Genomic DNA, 20,358 nt, shown 5'->3' on the forward strand with positions numbered 1-20,358 from the left:
TTGATGTAGATTCAAATATAAATACAGAGGTCCTGTGGTTTTTCTTGATTCCTGTAAAAAAGAAATCAAAAAAATCTTTCTTTTTTTCCTGGAATGTGAGTCACAGAAGACATTGTAAACAGATTTAATCACAATAGCAACTAGCCAGTCTTTTCTGTTATTTTTATATATTAAATTTATTTCTGAGGAATCATGACATTTTCTTTCAGGTAATCATCCTTTGAAGGATTACATAATATATATTATAATAATTATTCATGCAGTGAATAAAATAATGCAGGATATGAACTATTTTACAGCTAAAACACTGCATTAAAGCTATTAATAACCAATTCTAATTTAATACAGTTACAATTCCTCACATATTCCTAGTAATTCTAAACTGCAAATATAAAGAAAAATGGAAAATAGGGTGAAATGCTTCTTTAAAATGTAGTTTCTTCCTGGGCCCTGTATTATTTCATTTAAAGGGAAACTACCCCAGGATTTCATCCACAAATGAGGATATAATTCTTTTGCTATAATGGGCACCAAATTCAGTATGGATAAATTAATTTTGCTATCTGCTATTCACAGCTTATGGAAAAGCAGTCAGATAACCATTCAAAAACAAAAGCAAACAACATCACAGAACAAAGTTAATATGAATGTCCAAATACTTAACAGAAAAAATAAGCCTGCATTATTTGTTGCATCACTGCAACAAAATAATGATATTTCACACTTTGACTGATCTTCCATCTGAGGAAAAGTTTTCACACACTAATGAAATGACACTGGAACCTTCTTTTAATGGCATCATTCTGAAAAACAGAAAAACAGAAAGACAGACATACGTATGTCTACTTCATCCTCTGTTTTCAGTTTTTCTTGTAACAAAAGTCTACTGAATTTTAAAATCTAATAAAACTACTTTGTAGTTTAACAAAAAAAAAAAAAAAAAAAAAAAAAAACCCAACCAGGAATAATAAGACCTTATGTCTCTTGGGTTTTTGTTTTTTTTTGTACTTTCATTACATATGGACATAGAACAATCCCTGACTCACAAGATTTGGGGAAAATTATCTTCAGAAACATTTAGCAAATGTTTCAGTACTTCATTGATCAATAGGAATAATTAACCACTGGATGAGGCTTTGTAAGAATTCACCAATTCAAATTTGTTCACCTATTTAACAAGAAACTTTCTTAACCCACAGAGTTCTACTTTTATTTCTGTTTCTCATGAAGGAATCTAACAGCAGAAAGGAATAACACAGGTCATGGGAAACATTATCTCTATGTGACAAGGAGATGACATAACAAAAATACACAGTTATAGCATTATGATTTTATAATGTTATCAAAATATGCCCCTTTCTACATCCCATCTAAAATATTATTCTGAGGAAAAAGGCAACTTTATCAAAACACTACTAATAGTTTTCTGCTCCTGTAAAAGGCTAGCTATATTTCACAGCATAACAGCATTTAACACAGCACGTTTTCTTCACCACTGCTAAACTATGCCTAAGTCAAATGACAAGATCTGGTAATCATAACTGGTTTCCTACACTGTCCTCACTATCTGTGGCATCTGAGTGTTTGGCAGCGCAAGGTGGAAAAATCTGTCTGAAGAATTCCAACATCTGTTACATATTTCCACTTCCTCAAATTATAACTTATTACTGCATGGTTGGACTGTATCTTTTTGCCAGTTTGAGGTCCAAGTGGCTAACAAAGAAGCAAAACTTTTCTAAGAGAAAGCTTAGGAATCAGCAAAACATTATTAAACCAGAAAAGTTAAAACAATTAAAATATAAAGGAAAAATATAATAGGGTTAATAAATAAGCTTATACTCATACTCAGGGTTCCCCTCAGCAGTATACAGACAGTATGTAAACTGCACAATTTAAGGCACATCAGAAGCTGAATTTAAATTTAAAACATTTTGTTGCATATGTGCTTCATTGTTTTCATAAAAGAAGTTAGAAGTTACACAAAGACATTTAATAATGAAAATAGTCAGAAAGCATACATAGTAATGAGACTGTTAATAAACCTACAAACATCAAGATCCTAAGGATACAGAGATAAAGAACTTTGGCAAAAATCTGAGAAAAAAAAGAAAATATCAAAAAAACTTCAACAGAAAAGTAATTGAGGAGAAAAATCATACTGTATTATTTTGTTGATCAGCACTGACAAGTATTGATATAAATTTGTAACAAGCAATGATGTTTTTAAGGAAACTTGTAATATAAGCAAAAGGCAGAAAGCAAAAATCACACTAAAGAGCTACTTTCAAGTAGAACTTGACAAAGGAAGGCAAATTTTCAAGTAAGATTTCTGCTTGGTACTCTGAAAACATCCTGACTGAATTAACAGTGCAAAGGGACTGCAAAATCATCCTCTAACTAGCTTGCAATAGTAGGCAGATTCAAATTAAGTAGAAGACTATGGGGTAAGGATTTACATTTTTTTCAAAGCCTTTTTGGATCTTAGCAATGTAACTTTTACTTTGGGAGGTGAAGACTGTATGCAAAGTCCACATGTACAAAACCAAAAACACAAAGTGAGGATAAATCAAACGTTTTCAGGATTTAAGGAAACAAGCAACAAGAAACAACTAAAAGTCTTCCAGCACAGGAAGAGTTGATTCTTGACCTTTTCACTCTAATTCGCTCTATGTAGGCAGAAATCAAGGAGATATTATAAATTTAGGAATAAACAGGATTCTAATAAATACTTTTTTTTCCCTTTTATATATTCAACAGAATAAAGAAGTTCTGAGAAAGTTTAACTTCACTCTTGGCAGAAGACTGCCAGACTGAAAAGACACATCTAGATAAGGATGAGAGGTTAGCTGCAAAGTGAATTAGATAAAAACCTAATGGGAACGACTGATAGCAAGTACTTTGTTTTAGAGAGAATGAATAAACTACTCCCACAGCAGCAAACAGCAAGACTTCTGAGGAGTGAGAGGACTTGCCCAAAGGGCCATGATAAATACTCTCAAGAATGAAAAATCTATCATGCTTGCAATTAACCAGAAAGATCATGTCCACTGCAGTCTTCATTTTCTCAGTCTGCAAGTCTTCAGATTATTCAAGTACATACTAGTCTCACTGGAAAATATGGCTAATGCCTCCTAAAAATGCAGATACTCAAGATTCCCTTAGAGTCTAGTCTGCATATGTTCCCTTCAAGATTAGGCATTAAATAGATTTCACAATTACAACAGGAAGAACATCAAACCTCTATTCCCCTTACAAAAGGGGGAATCATAAATAATCAAAGTTCATAAAAAAAGCATTAGTATACAAACATGTTGCATAGTATGAGTAGATACAAAGACAAGATTTGAAATCACAGAAAATTATACTTCCTGACAGCGGAATAAATGTTTTCTTTGGCATACAAACAATCACTTGCTATGTAAGACAAGTACTTTTCACATTTGACATTTTAGAAATTGTCAGGAGACTTACAGGTACTCTTCACAGAAGGCTATGCAAAACACATCAAAATGCATCATCCAAATACTGGAGAAGGTAAAGGATCTTAACACATTCCTGCAGCCCATTTCTGTTGTCACACCAGTCTTCTGCTTGTCCACAAGCTGTTCTTGGAAGCCTTGCACACTTCCAAAAAACTGAGGTCTAGCAAATGGAACTTCTAGCCTGACTGTTCTTTCAGCGCATTGTTTCAAAACTGAAGCTAAACCAGCACTTCCCTGTGTGTGTCAAAAAACGGTAAAAGATTTCATGCATCATTCAACAGATATCAAGCTGTTATTTATCATACAAATGACAACCAACATCATGATAAAGTGGAAAAAGAATTAAAGACATGGGGCTTGCTCTACTTATTTCAAATGTTCCATCTACAAATCTGTAGATTTGTTTCATCGTTTCACATAAAATCATCATGAAAAATATCAACACGCAAAAGCGCAGACGAGGCATTTAACTGAGTTCTTTCCTTTTTATGTGACACTTCCAGTACTGTTTTGTCTCAGCAATTAAACCAGAAGCTCCTTTGGCTTCTTAAACTATGGAAACAATTTCAGCATAATGTACTCTATACAAAGGAAAACTGCAGGCCACTCATTCTTAAGACACATCCTTAAGTGTTTACTGAGTAGAAGAAAAGAAGTTCAGCTCAGAAAAGGAATATGCATGCAACTGAACTACAGAATTAAATACTTCTATTCCTTGTCTTCCCTTATTCTTCCTTATACTAAACAAAATGGAAAACACGCAGACCAACATAATTAAATACCATATAAAATATAGCCCCCCTAATTACATCCAAGCATGAAAATACTACACAGAATGTCCACTTGTATCTCATACTTTTTCCTCAGGATGATAGAGAAAAATAGGAATATTGTCAAGTCGCAATTTAGAGATTGAAATGTGTGATCTGAGTCTCACTTCACATACACTTTAGTCCCTTCCCATCCAAGAATGCCTGTTTCAAACTGTTTAGAAGACAGTAAGGAAGGAGACCATCAAGATAAGTGAGAGATACATAAATAGAAGGAAAATGATTTCTAATAAATAAGAAGTGATTTGCTGCAAGTATTTAAGATTTTATTTCACCTTAATACACATTGTCCATTTAAAAAAGAATATAAAAATCAACCACAATATTGTTTACATTTCTAACACTATCTACTTTGATTGAATAGCAAGAAAAAATTATGGTACATCATTTCTAGGGCTTCCAGTGAAAACATGTAATTCCTTTGACACTATCATGCTTATGGGTCCAGCAACCTTAATGAGAAAATTCCTTAGAATACCCTAGTCCTACATAATAAATACTTTCAAATAATAGATGCTTACTTAGTCCATCTTTTTATGTTGCCTCTTCTGGTTCAGGCTTATTAAAGTTACTCAATCTCTAGGTCTTCTCTGTGTTCAGAAGAAAAACCTACTTTGATGTTTGAACAAAGTATTTCTACCCCAGCACTGGAAAACAGGGAAAGCTAAAAGACACTCTATAGTCCATATACTGAAGTATGGAACAGAAGATTATTGCCACATGCCTCTCCTAGCGGCATCTAGCCCAGACAGCTGCTTAGCTACAACATTTCAGTGATGAAACCATGAACTTGGTGCCCCTGAATATCCCAGGGGAATGCCTGGTTTCCTTTCTGAAGTGTTGATATGAGAGTGTATTTTCTTGAAATAAATTAAAAAAAAAAAAAAGGAAAAAGGCAGAAAAAATCGGAAAAAGCAGCCTTAGAAATTGCTCCCCAGGAAGCATACATTACAGTGATCATCCATTTCTTTGATGGAACTAGTCCTTTCAACACATTCCAGGAAAGGGGGAAGAAGACCCATAAGCTTCAGACCTAGGGGACATTTGAGATCTGATACTCAAGAAAAGTGACATCAATGGACTAAGAAAAGGCTAGATGAAGAAATACAAGGCATATACAGTATCTGATAACACCAGCTCATCTCTCAAGTGTTTGCTTCAAAAGCAATGGGTAGTGATAGTGATTAATACAGAGGAAAAGTTCACTGAGATACAGTTCAGTATAGTGCATCTGTGAACTTTGAGCAGAAGAAACTAAACTAGAAAATAGACCACAACCTTCTTACTTTAGGACGGGTGGGGAAGGCATCTGTTAGAAGAGCCAGAATAGAAAATGGGTCAGAATTTTATTTTGGAGAAATGTCTGCAATTTTAGCACAGATTTAAGGAGTTAGATCTAGTAGAAAAGTACAGTGAAAAGCTAGCAGACTGACCTGAAATAAGATATACAATAGAAGACTATTTGTGTTGGTGGGCTGATGGTTCCCTCCAGTAGAAGATGATGCTACCTATAAGCTAGTCAAGTATGCTGCAAAACCTCACATGTAGCAATCGAAGATGAATTGCAGAAATTTGTCTAGCAGGAAAGAAACAGAATCATAGAACTAGGCCTTTCACATCCTCCCCTACCCTGGAAAATACAGTCTTGCACAGTGACGGTATCAGCACTACGGTAACTTTCTAGACAGACTCTCAACATGTATCTCCATCGCAGGCACAACATCTTGATAAAATACAGCTTCAAAATCAGAAACTTAAATAAACTCTGGTAGGTTAAAGACAAGCAGAGAAAAACAGCCCTAATGCCTTCTCAAAGAGGCACTTCTGGAAGAAAGGTGTATGGGAATTTAGGGAGAAAATTGGATTAGGGGAAAGCATGAGAAAGGAGTTTTTAACATGAGATAATCTTAATTTTGTGGAACTGAAAATAAAACAGCAGAACATGATCTTAAAATTTTGAAAATCAAATACTGCTTGTAAGGCAGGAGTATTAGAAGGGAACAAAAAACAAAACAAAAAACCAACAAAAATACCCCCAAAACAAAACAAAAAGTAGCTGTGTTTGTGTATAGAACATACTTGCACTGCTAGGCCAAAAAAAAATCTTTACAGTTATGTAGATACTCATAACTCTCCAGGTAAAGGTAAATATGCATGGTGTGCAATCCTTTAACAAAGAATATTCATCGACTTGGCATATAGTCCTTAGTAATCATTTCAGGAATCTTGTTAGCACAGAACAAAATAATTTGAATGAGAATGGATGCTAAACACCAAAGCATGCATTTAATAGATATATATTCAAAAGAAGTAAAAACATACTACACTTTTCTCAGATCTATTCCAACAAAGATTTATGAGTGAACAAAATTTGCCAGTATAAATCCTATTTTATTAAACCTGGTAGCGCTACCATAAGCACTCATAATTTTTTACTTGATTAAGCTTCAAAATCCCAGTTTTGCATTAAAATCAAGACGATAAACCTTGATTGAAATAAATAAGGAATTACTTGGAAGTTTGTGAACAAAATGTAAATATTTTCTGGGATCCAAAAGAGGGTGTTAAATTGAATTAAACATACATACGATGTGAACTGGGCATTGTGTTATCTCCTGTCCTATGACGAAGAATAGGTAGTACCTTGCATTGTTGTGCTTCCCCTAGGTAAATCTGAACCTCTTAAACATGCTTTTCACATTTCTATCACAAACTTTTGGTTTGCAATTCAAATGTAATAGAACGTGGGAGCAATATTTTTGCTCAATCTGTAAGCACACCGTCAAAACATCATCCTATAACGCTTCCATATTTAGGAGGTTCACTCCTTTCAACATTCAGAAAATGATATCAAGTCAGTAAACACTATGTTCATTTCAGAAACACAAAATATTTTCTCAAAATCCATTCTTATTTGCTTTTTGGGCAGAGCTTTATGGAAAGCATTAAATAACTGTAGTTTTCATTCAAGGGTTGATTTCTCCGAACTATTACATCTTTCCTTCATACTGTTTATACAGATGCTTATATATTTAATATATGTTTGCACTAAGTGTTAATTGATATGGTCAGAACAGTGAAATGGTCATAAAACACACTGCTGGAAATGGTGTGGACTTTTGATGTATTTAGGGCTAATATACCCCAAGAAAATTAAATAACCTATAATCCTTTGTATTTTTAGTAGAACTGTTGTTAACAGTATAAAAGGTAACTGTTTATACTGTTGATTGCAGTGAGTGTACACAACAGGATGCCACTAGCAAATTAGCTTTTTTTTAATTTATATACTATTGTTCTTTATTATTTTGATTCAATAGCTGTACTTAACTCAAACCAAGATATATTCAGTAACAAAACAGGTTTACACTGTTCAGATATTCATCAGTAATTGATGCAATTCCAAATATTTGCTATACAGTGTGCTTTGACTCAAATTATGTTAAATGAGCCAATATAGACCTATTCATGTATATATTTCTGAATATTATGTAATTCCTCATAGTTTTTTTATTTTTGCATCAAATTTCTATGATATAATAGGACTGGGCAACAGATGTTTGTGTCTAACACCTAAGAATCATCAAAAAATTTGGACCAAACTTTTTTCAAATCCCAATAAATCAAATCCTGCATTTAACTATGAAATTAAAAAATAATCTCATATTTTCTCCAAGACTGCATAAAATGGTAGCTGTTAAAGAAGTAAGCACTGCTCTGAGCCTTTTTTCTCAGTGTTATGCTCTTCTTGAATCTGTTTTTAAGGAGGTTTAAATGTTCAAAACCACCTTTGATCCCAACAGATGAAGAGTCATTATTTATTTTGCATTTTTAAATATTTGTGTTTACTGTTATGCTGAGGGCACAAGGTGAAAGATTATTTTCTTTGGTGATCATATATGTTAATACTTTTTCATACAGAAAAGAGTTGAAACTAAAAGAAAATCACAGATTTTTGTATGTGCACATCCATACCTGAGTATTAAGAAGTTCTTCACATTTGTGTGAATGTTTTTCAATTGCTAGAATATACTGTTTTTCAATAGCTGCTTCTTGCTGTTGAACTGTAGACTGTAGCAGCGCCTGCAATAAGAAAGCATAAAATACTCAACAAAGATACGACTGGGATGTTTATTGGTAACTGCAGATCTGCTAATACTTTTGTAAAACCAGAATGTGGAATGCTGTTATAAAATTGGAATGTGCAACTATTAAAGTACCTTTCTATGTAACAGTACCTTGTTTTCAGTCAGGATTAAAATTTTTTGGATCTCAGATCTCTTACACACAGTCTGCTTAAAAGAGAGCAGCACACAGAAGATAGAGAAGGAGAGTATTTCTCTTAAATATACCCAGTTTAGTGGGACCACACAAGAAGAGAAGTGTATGAAAGCTGCTGAAGGAAAAAAAAAAAGTCAGACATATTTCCCTGGCTGACAAAACTCCACATCCTCTCGGCACAGTGTAAGATCCCATGGGCCAAGCATGATCTTCACAACCACAAGTCAAGTAAAAGCAGATGGAAATTTTGAGTAATTTAAAACATAGAAGAATGCTCCCCCAGGAAGTTCACACTTAAATATGAAGCGTTGGAAGTCAAAGTGTGGAAAGTCAAAGTACTGAGACAGTAACAAAAAGATGAAAGATGATAAAATTAGCAACTCCCTGCATGTGAGCACACGTGCATGCACATGTGTGTGCATTCACATGCACCTGACTGAACTCTGACGAATTTCCAGCATCTGGAGGCAAAAAGAGAAATAAAAAAAATTCAAGATATGTGAAAAAATAAATTACTGTTTGAGAAATTACACTCAGGCTTCCTTAAACAATGACGGTATTTTAATGCAGGATTTACTTAACTTAATGACATGCAAGTCTTTTTCCCTAATATTATAAAATATTTATGTCACTTTCCAAATATTCATTGGGCTATTCATACACAATGTAGCAAACTATTTTTAACTAGTAATCAAAATAGTGAAGTAGTTGAAATCACTATGTAAGTTAAAACAGATACGTTTTATAAAAAACAGACCTTTGGCCCAAATAAAAACAAAGAAAAAATCCATCTTTCAAACAATCTTTATTTTAGAGATATATTTACTTTATCGAACATAACACACGTTTAATAAATGTTGAATACTTAAAAAAAAGAACCAAACCTAAAACACCAAAGAAAGCAAAGAAAAAGTGTTTTATTTTGTTTTTTACATCTTCTGACAATTTTTGAACTACATTTCCAAATTTTCCACAAACTAGCTTCTTAAGCTAAATCAGTGTTCTTCAGTAATGCTATAGTATGGTAGTGGTTTTCAGCACACGTTCAGAGATTTAAAAGGTAAAAGATGGTGCTTAACACATTTTAATCGAAGAGTAAAAATACATTTACTGGTGTTTGCAGAGAATATAGCTTGCCATAAGTTTATTTTCAAAAAAGCCAATTTCTTCTCAATTACATTTAGTTATTTTATTGATATAAATTCAGGAAATAAAAAAAACAAAAACAAACACTCAGAGAAGTATAACTTCTGTATGTGAAACTTCATATGCTAAATCCTACTGTGTACAAATTAGAATTGCCAAACATCATTGTCAAAAATTATGTTTGAGGTATGGCAGGTTTTTCTGCTTAAACTATTGTGGCAATAATTTTTTTCATATAACTGGAAAAAAAAAAAAATCTAATTCTGATCATAGGGAAAACAATAACAGAATGGTCGCTGAGTTGCAATGCTTTTTCTCAGACAGCTTCTTGCTATTGAAAATTATATTTAATAAATCACCTGAAGTAAGACAATTTAAAAAATAAAATAGAAGCCAAACTTGACAATTTCCTTTTATTTCATATCTAACATGCAGTTGTTGCCCAGAACATTACTACATTCACTGTGGGTATCCTACGTATGCCTGGCTCCAGATGACTATAAAAATCAAATATGAACATGAAGATGTCATAAAACAATGTCTTTACAAGACTGTTAAAAAAAATAAAAGATAAACACCCATGGAGTTAAAAAATGAGGTCACTTTCTTTGATCACAGCTACCATTTAAGATTTCTTGATGGGGTAAATACAGCAGAGATGCATAATATTCATTCAAAGTGTTTGCAAATTTTAAGATATCCAACTATTTGAATTACTAATTAAACCCCTAATTTACTAATTAACTAAGTTTCTAAACTAAAACATACTTTTAGCTACTTGATGATAGGCATCTCAAACTTTTAGTTACATACTTCCTTCAGTACAATGACACTAAAAGTCTTTTGACTAATTGCTACTCTGGGTAACTGCTTATCACTGCTGAAACACCACTTTCTTCCTTAATTAATTACACAATTATCTTGGTGGGCTGATGTTCCATAAATCTGTAGCCACTGACCTAATATCAAGCTGGCATTTTTGAAGCAGTCTTGTTTTAATAGCTCACTGAATCATTTCAAGTAAGTTTATAGCAGAATGTAGTCTATGGCATCTGTTGCATGAAGTTCATAGGGTAGGATTTCAATATGAGTGCTATTGGTAATTAATTTCTTCTTTCATATAGTGTGCTATGAAGTTCCTTGAAACAGGCTAGAAAGGCTCACCCTGTACCCAACAGCCAGTTTCAGGACTGTGACGTCAAGAGGTGTCAGTCTTGTAGATCTGTTTCTACACCCCTATCATATTTGTTGCCTGAGACTATACTTGTTATTGTCACAAAGGAATTGGTGGATTCAGATTTTTGGAATTTCTTTACATTTAGCAACTAGTCCTTATTGCTTCATGGCTTTTTCCCCCACCCCTTTTTTTGTTTTTTAATTCTTCCTCTCCTTCTTCAGCATAACACACTTCACAAGCCCAAACTACATCTGCCTTTAACCAAAAGTGAGGTCGCCTTTTAGGTCTTCAGTAGAGCCAAATAAACAGTCCTCTTTTCAGGCAGTTGCTAGATCTTCTTTTCCCATTTGTAATTTCCTCAGCTTTCAAAACTCTGCCTCCAAACTTCTTATGTAAGTCACTGTATGAAGGAACAGTTTAAAGAAATGTGGTACTTTAGATAAACTACTTAAAGCAGTTTGCTTAAAATACCAGTACAAAGCCATGCATGAATATAAGAACAAACTGCAGCCACAACAGCAGCTGTATAACCATAGTTACGATCACAAGCACATCATCAATTGAACTGATGCCCTTCCACTAATAAAAAAACTCCAGAATTTACAAAGTTTATGTACTAAATGATCAAAGTATATTTAGGTATAATAAATAACAACAGTAACATCTTTCCTCTGATTCCTGAAAAGAAAACAAAAAGTATCACCACAGCTTCAAGTGATAAGAAAAACATAGATATACATGGTCTTTTAACATTTCCTTCTACCTCACATTTCATATTCCACTTTAGCCATTACTAAACTGGCTAAAATCCCATTAACTGAGAAAACCAAGAATTAATGTCTACACTGACACTATTTTACTATATTTGGTTCAGTTACAATTCATTTTCAACTTGGCATATCTTCTTAGCTAATCAAAGCTGAAAGTTGGTCAAGGTTTCAGCCTTGGACTTGAATCTATAGCTAGCTGTTCTGGCTTATAAAAGAACATGGTAATAAAAAGTAGCACTGAGAACATTGTTATGGTCCAGGAATAAAATACCTCATATTTTAACAACTAATCTAGCTTGGTATTCTCAGTTTCAGTATAGGAACTTAAGATGACTCAAAGAAGTGACAAGAAGCTACCAGAGTGAGATATGGAATAGCAAACCTTTGTTCCGTTTACAAAACCTGCCAGGTATCAGAGACATTCCAGTCTGATGTATAGTTGTATTTTCTTCCTTTCAAAAACAAATGAAAGAAATCATATATGGTCCTGTTATCAAGACTAAAACCAGTGGAATTTCACAAAAATAAGGAGTCTGCACACTTCCTCAGTTATGATTTTCCTTTCCAAGAGAATAGGGCAATAGCTCTTGAACCCCTAGAGGTAAAGCCAAATTTTTCCAAGTTCTAAACTTTCAAAGATTTGTTGATTGTAGTTCTTACTCTAACACCCGTATCTATTGATTCCTGTTAGTAAAGCAGCCATTACAGTGCAATAAATAACAAAATAATAGCATAACTGTAGAATGCGCTAGAACCTTGTAGATCCTTGGAGGTAGAGGGGAGGCAGAACACATTCTGGTTACTGTACACTATATGGTTTAATTCTGTGATAAGGTAGTTTAAACACTAGAATTCACTTGGGTGAAATTCTAACTTCTACTTGCTATTTTGCTACTTGGAAATAATTAATATTCCAAATGCACATTCACATTATAGTCCATTGCCGAACTGTCTTTTGTTTTCTGCTCATTGTTTCTGGAAACATATGCAGGAACAACTTTGGAAAGATTTTTAAAGAACAAATTCACGTTGTTCACAGGAAAGCTAAGGAGTAACATGCATGTTCACATTTAACAGTAATTCTATAAAGTGTGGTTGCTCCAAATAATACGACTTGCAGGATGACAATGACAGCAAAACAAGTCTTACTCTAAAGTATAAACTACTAGAAACATTTCAAACTATTCAAGAAATCCTGCTTCTTCCCTCTTTTCTGATTTCTCTCCTTACCCAAAAAATCCATTAGGGAATTAATCCTGCTTTTCCTTCACTAACCAAAGCTTGGTGGCTTCTGACAGAACAAAGAGAATGAAACCCCTCAAGAACATTCTCTGTAAAGTGTCTTCATATCCATTTCGGATATGATGGGTTATAAAACTTAACTAAATAAATCAATCTAAACCCCTGTTTGAGTTTAAATAAAGAGCTAACATCTTTAAGTTTCAAACATGAAAATAATTTTGGAAGACCCTGAGTTGAAACCAGATAGAAAAATCATATTACTAACTTTATCCATAATCACCTTGGTGTGTCTTTAAGGGAATACACATCTTAATTACCCTAGTATATGCTTTAGCAATGGTCAAAGAATTAAGTAGTCCTGGAATGTAATTGACAGCACAATACATGTATGGTAGAAACACTAGAGAACTGCATCACTGAATAAAGACTAGAGACTGAAACTCCAGTCCATTTCTAATGCAAGCCTATTTGCCCAGCCCTAGGGTCTTTATTCTACTGGCACAGCTGCTTGCCCAAAACAATAATTATTGTATGGCCAAAAGCTAGAATTTATGAGAAGTCTTCTTGAATTACAAATTGAAATTATAGACTGTTACTCCCAAATTAATCCAATTCACTAACAGTGTCAAATTGCCAAATCTCTTTCTCTCAACTCACATTTTTAATAGGAGGAAAAAACTAGTAAGGAAAAAAAACCCCAAACAAATGGGGGGTGGGGGGAGGCAAGAGATAGGGCAGGATTTATCATCTCCTCTCATCTCTCCTGAAAACCAGTATAAAAGCAATTCCAATCTGTGCAAAGCCCAGACTTTTAGGTTTGTAGCACTGTTTGAAAATGTTATACAAACTCACTTGAAACATCAGTATGAAACACGCATCATGATACATCATGATGTATGGGCTGATGCACTCCAGTTTATAACGTTATTCAAAAGCACTGCATCAAAGTCCTTGGTCCAAAAGAATATCCTCACTGGTTTCTTTGCCCCGCTCAAGTACCATTATTTGCTTAAGTAACCAAATACAAAATGTATTTACACCAAACACCTTCTTTACTTCAAAATTGGTAAGTCAGAATGGCCAGAAGGAGTCATCCTCAAAAATAGTTACCTAGTGAAGAGTAAAACTACTGTACTATTTCAAACATATAATCATACTAAATACCATTAATTTCAGCAACTTTACATAAGAATTTCTATGTTTCATAGTATTAGACAATGATTCGTCTAATTCAGCATCCTGTCTCCACCATTAATTTCTACAACTTTATGGGCAAAATATAATTAAACAATTGTTGAAGGATAAAACAGAGCAGAAGACACCATCAAAACTCTTTCCTGACCCTTGGAAAAGGTACACCACCTCAGTAAAATATTCTATTTGACTGGTTATGTTATAACTCAGTTATTAGCTAGTACACATACTATATAAATAAAACTATTTAAAAGATTTTTGAAAATATCTTTTTCAACAGAATCCAACTTAACCACTTTAGCCCAAAATACTGCATATTTTCATGAAAGGGCTATTTTCAGGTAAACCTCCAGAAAATTAAAATGTGTGCATTTACATGCTATGGAATATATATGTTTTTTGGTTGAGCTGAATTTCCTGAATTGTTTCCACTGACAGTCATACCATGCGACCAAAGCTTACAACAGAGCTCATGTTGTGATATTTTACATATTAAGTTAGAAAGTATTTCCTGTGGAAAAATATTCTCTCAAGTTATTCTTTACAAAAGGTCAACACATTTTGATGTGCATCAAGGCATGAAGGAACTTTATGGTTTCACTAACTGTCCTCTTTAGAGTGTGAACTGAATTTTATACCAGTATTTCAAAGACATAACATAAAATACATTTGAATCCAATGCAAGAATAGGGCAAGGTGGTTTTTGCAAAGTGGCATAACAACTTCAGTTTCATTTTCAACATCTTCTGGTTTACCAGTAATGATGAACAGCTTACAGTTCAAACACTATGCTCAGTTTATCTACATATCTCAGTTTTATTGGCATGTGAGTTTAAATTACTTATTTTTCAAGCCTTTCAGTTATTACAATATTTCACACCATATTTATTGTTTTATAGTGCGAAACACATATGAAAAGAAATCCTAACTGAAAAGGGACGGAGAAATATCTAGTAATTTTTACAATTACTTTTAAGAAAACAAGATGTTTTAATCAATAATACAATATTTTTGATAGCCAGATCTTCAGAAGATTAAGACTTGATTGTCTTGATTAAAGATCTTGATTTTATCAGGATTCCATATAAAGATTTTTATAGTGGCATCATTGTTGCATGAGTACTCCCATACTGTAAAAATGACAAGGAATCTCTCCTTTTCCAGCCATCACCTCTTCATGACGAAACCCAATATTGTATTATTCTCAAGGCCTGATTGAATTCCTGTGCAACTCACACATGGACAAGTATAAAAGTCAGCAACGAAATAGAAGCCCTTGCAACAACTTTTGAATTTATCCTTTTATTCTTGTGTCAGGCCTTTCTGAGCTGGTATTGTCAACTTGGAGACTTAACAGCCTAAGCTGATGTTTTAAAGAGCTGAGAACTTGCCACATTTCAAGAGCTTTCCCTCTTCACCAGGGATAAACTATGTCTAAAAAAAGATACTCTGATTCTAGACTAACTTATTTTGTAATGATATCTCTTAAATTTTTGCTTTGTTTATTGGAGGGTAACCTTTCAGTTCACAGGTCTGCTATTGATACAAATACTTTTGAAAGACAATCTGAAAGCTCCCACGTATTCTGTATTTTGCAAATATATCTTTTTATATTCTGGAAAGCTGAAAAAACCCAGCCACCTAACACTGAAAAGTGATAGACAAAACTCTCACTGTACGAAGAGCTGGAAAGGACTCTGCATCTTGAAGTTAATTTCCATAAAAGGAAACACATCTGATTCATGTAAGCTCTCTTTTAGAAGACTAATAATTGCATAAAATAATCTAAGTAAATAAATACCATCGAATAAACACACCTGCCTGTAACCTCATATTCTTTAAAGGTACATTAGAGGATATTTTATGTGGTGAGAAATATAAACAAAATAGATTAAAAATCTTAACTTGTCTGTTTACAGAACTATGAAAATTTCAGAACAAAAGCTTGATTAAACAAGCAGAGGAAAAATTCTTATGTTGCTTGTGGTAAATATCTTCCAATATGACAGGATCCCACTAGTACAATTTCCAAGCTCTACATTTACTTTACTGTAGTTAATTACCAGGGATAAAAGTTTAAAAAAATAACAACATGAAAGACAGAAATTAAACCAAATTAAGTAAACATGAGAAGGGAAACTTGGCCTACACCAAACACTAAGTTGATTTTTGATTTGCTTTACCATGTTTTTTAATGTGAATTTCATGACTGTGTTGTAGATGGTTTATTTGTTGAAAGAAAGATAAGAATGTGAGATGCTTAAAAACAGCTAAGGTTTTTGAGGGCTTGTGCTACAAACTGTCTAATGGTCTCAGTTAATGGATTTCCCAGCACATTTGGCAAGCTAATATTCCAAAGACAACTGCAATAATTCTAAGGCATTTGGTATATTCAGATCCTTGAAATTAAATCATTCAGTATCTGACTTCTCGTGTAAGCTCCATTTTTGACACTGTTGCCATTTTAAAAAAGACGTGTCGCAACAAGGGTAGGAATTGAGAGGGTTTGGTCTTAAACGTGAGTACCTCGTCTGCCAGGGATAACTAATGGAAGATCAGTGTGTCCCTTGTATAGCAAATAATTCCTCCCAAATACCAGACAGTGATTATCAGAAAATGTAACCCATTTTAAGCACAGACGAAAAAAAAAAAAAAAAAAAGAGAAAAAAAAAATCTGCTGTAGTAAGCCTGCAAGGCGTAATAATTAGCACTGAATGTAAGAAAAATGTGAGCTTCTGGCTACAAACTTGGCAAGCTTGTAGACAGAACTGAAAAAATGGTAACTTTCTTTTTCCTTTGTATGCCAAAAGAAAGGCACTTTCACAAGGTAGGAAGACATCTTTGCTGAGAATACAGAAAAGGCAAGTAGTCAACTCTTTTCCATTATTGTTCAACCCAGAGTCTCAATAACTAGTTTAGAGGATTTGGGGCTTGAGGGATTCTGGGAATTATTTTCTGGGGCGTATGATCAATGGTGTATATTTTTACACAGCTATTGTTAAAAAAACAATGTTAAGCTTTATATTCAGTCATGCTACATACAACTTTCCCTGGAGTGGCATCACTCAATTATAACTGGCTGGTATCAGAGAGGATTAGTCACAATTCCAACAGTCATGACTGCAAGAGATACTAATTTGGGCCATGTCCAATCCATTTGATGGGAATAATCTGCATCAGTTCATTTTATTAAAACCCAAGGAATGCAAAATAGGACTGTATTCATTGTAATATTCTCCTTTCTATGCCTTTTAAACAATTCAGTAGAATTACTTAGGTGAATTTCCACACTTGAGGTAATTTGGGGATTAATTAGACACTACTTACAAATTCTATTGAAAATGGAAGTCACTTCTGCATATAAATGATATTATTAGTTTAACACAGTCTTAACTCCTAAAGAAGACTGCCTGTAGTGCCTAATTGTTATAAACTATTACAATGATACTATTTGGAAACTTCATAATCTCAGCAACTGATTTACCTTGAATTCTTCAACAATAACACCCAAGGCTTCATGTCCAGCTTTTCTCATGTCTTCTAATTCCTGCTTATGCTTTTCCTGTACAAAAACATGGAAAGATTATATACAACATAGACACCTGACATAACTTTAATAAGGAGAGTAAAAACCAATTATTTTCATAATTTTTTGTATTTTCCATGAAGATATGCTCTTGGCTCTTTAGATATTACATATATGTTCAATTCAAGATGGCCCTAGTATTAAACTTGTTTTATTCCTTTTACTTGATTAGTGCCCAGATAATTCTAAATGGTCCTCATTTTTTTTTTTTTTGAAATTTTCTTTGTTACTCTGATTTTTCTGGTTTCTTGGTAACTGTGGATGGCAGGAGCTCCGAATCACTCTCCTCATAAACATTTTTTACTGCTTATATTAACAAAAATGTTGAAAATTACTAGAATCAGACTCATTTTCCTCAGAAGAGCACACCCTTCTCCTACTCATTACATAGCTTTTAAATCTTTTTGATTTATTTTTTATCCTTAAGGGTCCCAGGAAAGTATTCTTGTACGAGACATCCTGAATACATTTTCAAATACAGCTCTGTTTACTTTTTATTTAATTCACAGTATTGTCTAAAAATAACATGGACCGGAATATTCTAATAATTTGCCTTTTCTTAAAACTGCTTTCCTGTGGTTTACTATGTAAGTCTGCAATTTGAACAACTCATTAGATTCTCATCAGCATTTCAGACTTATCAACAAATAGCACCACTTTTTCAAATTACCAGTTAGTAAGAAGATGAAAAACTTTCCCTCCTCCCTCACTCTTTGCTTCAGGGATTTGTTCTTAGACAAACTAGTACAACAGGTCATGGGTGCTTTAAATCACCTTGGAAAACTGCTGCAGAAAGCAGAAGGGCATTCATCACAAACATTAGCTTGCAGTGACTACAGGGCAAAAATCATACAGAGCTTTCACTACATACTTATTGCTTTTTGGATGGCATTCAAGTTAAAAATTAATTAATACAATTCTATATTTTCCAAGATCTGTATATTTGAACAAGAAAAACCTAGTGTCTAACAAATCATGTTCACTTTAATTACGGAAGGTAATGCAATACCATTAAAAATAAATTAATCTGTCTGTAACTCTATATTTGATTAGTGGTTTCTGCTCTGCCATTCAGTTCCTTTCTCCTGAAAGGGCTTAGAAAAATGGTTTGAAACGATAGCTATAAAAACTTCATATCATTGGCCTAAATATGAGTTCTTGATTAGAACTGATTTTTTTTTTTTTTGTGAAGCCCTGCAAGATTCATAGAATGATAGGATAGTAGAATCAACTAGGTTGGAAAAAAACATTAAGGTCATCAAGTCCAACCGTTACCCCAGGACTGCCAAGACTATCACTAAACCATGTCACTAAGGGCCTTGTCCACACAGGGTTTGAACACTTCCAGGGACAGTGATTCCACCACTGCCCTGGGCAGCCTTTTCCAATATCTGATTACCCTCTCTGTGAAGAAATTGTTCCTAATACCCAGTCTAAGCCTCCCCTGATGTAGCTTGGGGCCATTACCTCTTGTCCTATCATTTGTTACTTGGGAGAAGAGGTCAGCCACCTCCTCGCTCCATCCTCCTTAAGGTACTTGTAGAGAGCGAAAAGGTCCCCCCTGAGCCTTCTCTTCTCCAGACTAAACAATCCCAGTTCCGTCAGCCGTTCCTCATCAGACTTGTGCTCCAGGCCCTTCACCAGATTCACTGCCCTTCTCTGGACCCTCACCAGAACTCAATCTCTCACTCGTATTTTGGGGTCAACTGATATTATTTGCTTCTTACATTTTGCATTACTATTCATAAACCAGGCTTAAAAAAAAAAAAAAGTCAGGAAAAAAATGCTAATAAGATAGTAAGTTAACACAAAGCTGTACAAATGTTTCTGTGACAGAGTTAAGAGTCTCGTACTATACATAATATGGAAGCTAGTTATCTGAGTTGATGCTGGCTGCCTATCTTCTCTAAGGCTGTGATATCTTCAGAATTAGCCGCAAGTGTGAGCTGACACCTTAGAGAGTGACGTACTCGTTTCTGTACTAATGCAAAAAGGCAAATTGTAATTCCCTGCAGGCAACTCAATTAGAAGACAAATTTCAAATCCATTTTACACACATTTGCTGTATATAATTACAGCATTAAGACTCTTTATATTGGACTCAATTCTTCCATTACATCAAGATTTTCCTTGCTACAAAAATTATCAGCTCTTTCTTTCAAAGAAACATTAAAAAAAAAAATAATAACAGTATCAAAATGATTCTGTTAAGAAACTGGTAATTTCTCATTTGAGGAAACATATCTCCTCCAATAAACCAAAGTATAAAGAAAAAATAGATTCACTGAATACAACAGAACTAAAAGACTGAAAATTTAAGTTAAACATGATGAGAACCAGTCCATAATGGCTAATTAATATACACACTAGAGTGTGCTATTGTATATAAAATACAGATTGGTCACTATTTCTATTTTCGTGAAACAGGAATGTGAGCTCTCCAAAACACTAAGACACTGGAGTGCATCCAGGTCTATAGGAATGTAAGTATTTTCATTGTGGTCATATAACCAATATCCTAGTGGAAGATACAGCTGAGAACTGAAAGATATGGACAAATATTTTTAGAGGAAGGAAGGAAAGAAAGATTTCAGATTTCCCTATATAACCAAAACAACATGATGTCTGGATATCTTAAGCTTTCCATAGG

General features: G+C 33.8%; 1 protein-coding gene across 6 annotated transcripts in view; it reads right to left on the reverse strand.

Moving 5' to 3' along the window:
• The window catches only part of CCDC91 (coiled-coil domain containing 91), a 120,304-nt gene that overhangs the window by 38,159 nt on the left and 61,787 nt on the right, over positions 1-20,358 (reverse strand). For all 6 annotated transcript variants that reach the window (XM_062615570.1, XM_062615566.1, XM_062615564.1 and 3 more), the window contains exons 7-8: positions 17,607-17,684; positions 8,288-8,395 (exon numbers count right to left, since the gene is read on the reverse strand). In XM_062615570.1, the coding sequence (XP_062471554.1) occupies positions 8,288-8,395; positions 17,607-17,684 (186 nt within the window). The remainder of the gene's footprint in view (positions 1-8,287; positions 8,396-17,606; positions 17,685-20,358) is intronic.

This window comes from Pezoporus occidentalis, unplaced genomic scaffold (assembly GCF_034315485.1).
Source record: "Pezoporus occidentalis ecotype Australia unplaced genomic scaffold, CSIRO_AGI_Poc_V1 ctg182, whole genome shotgun sequence".
Taxonomy (NCBI): Eukaryota; Metazoa; Chordata; class Aves; order Psittaciformes; family Psittacidae; genus Pezoporus; species Pezoporus occidentalis.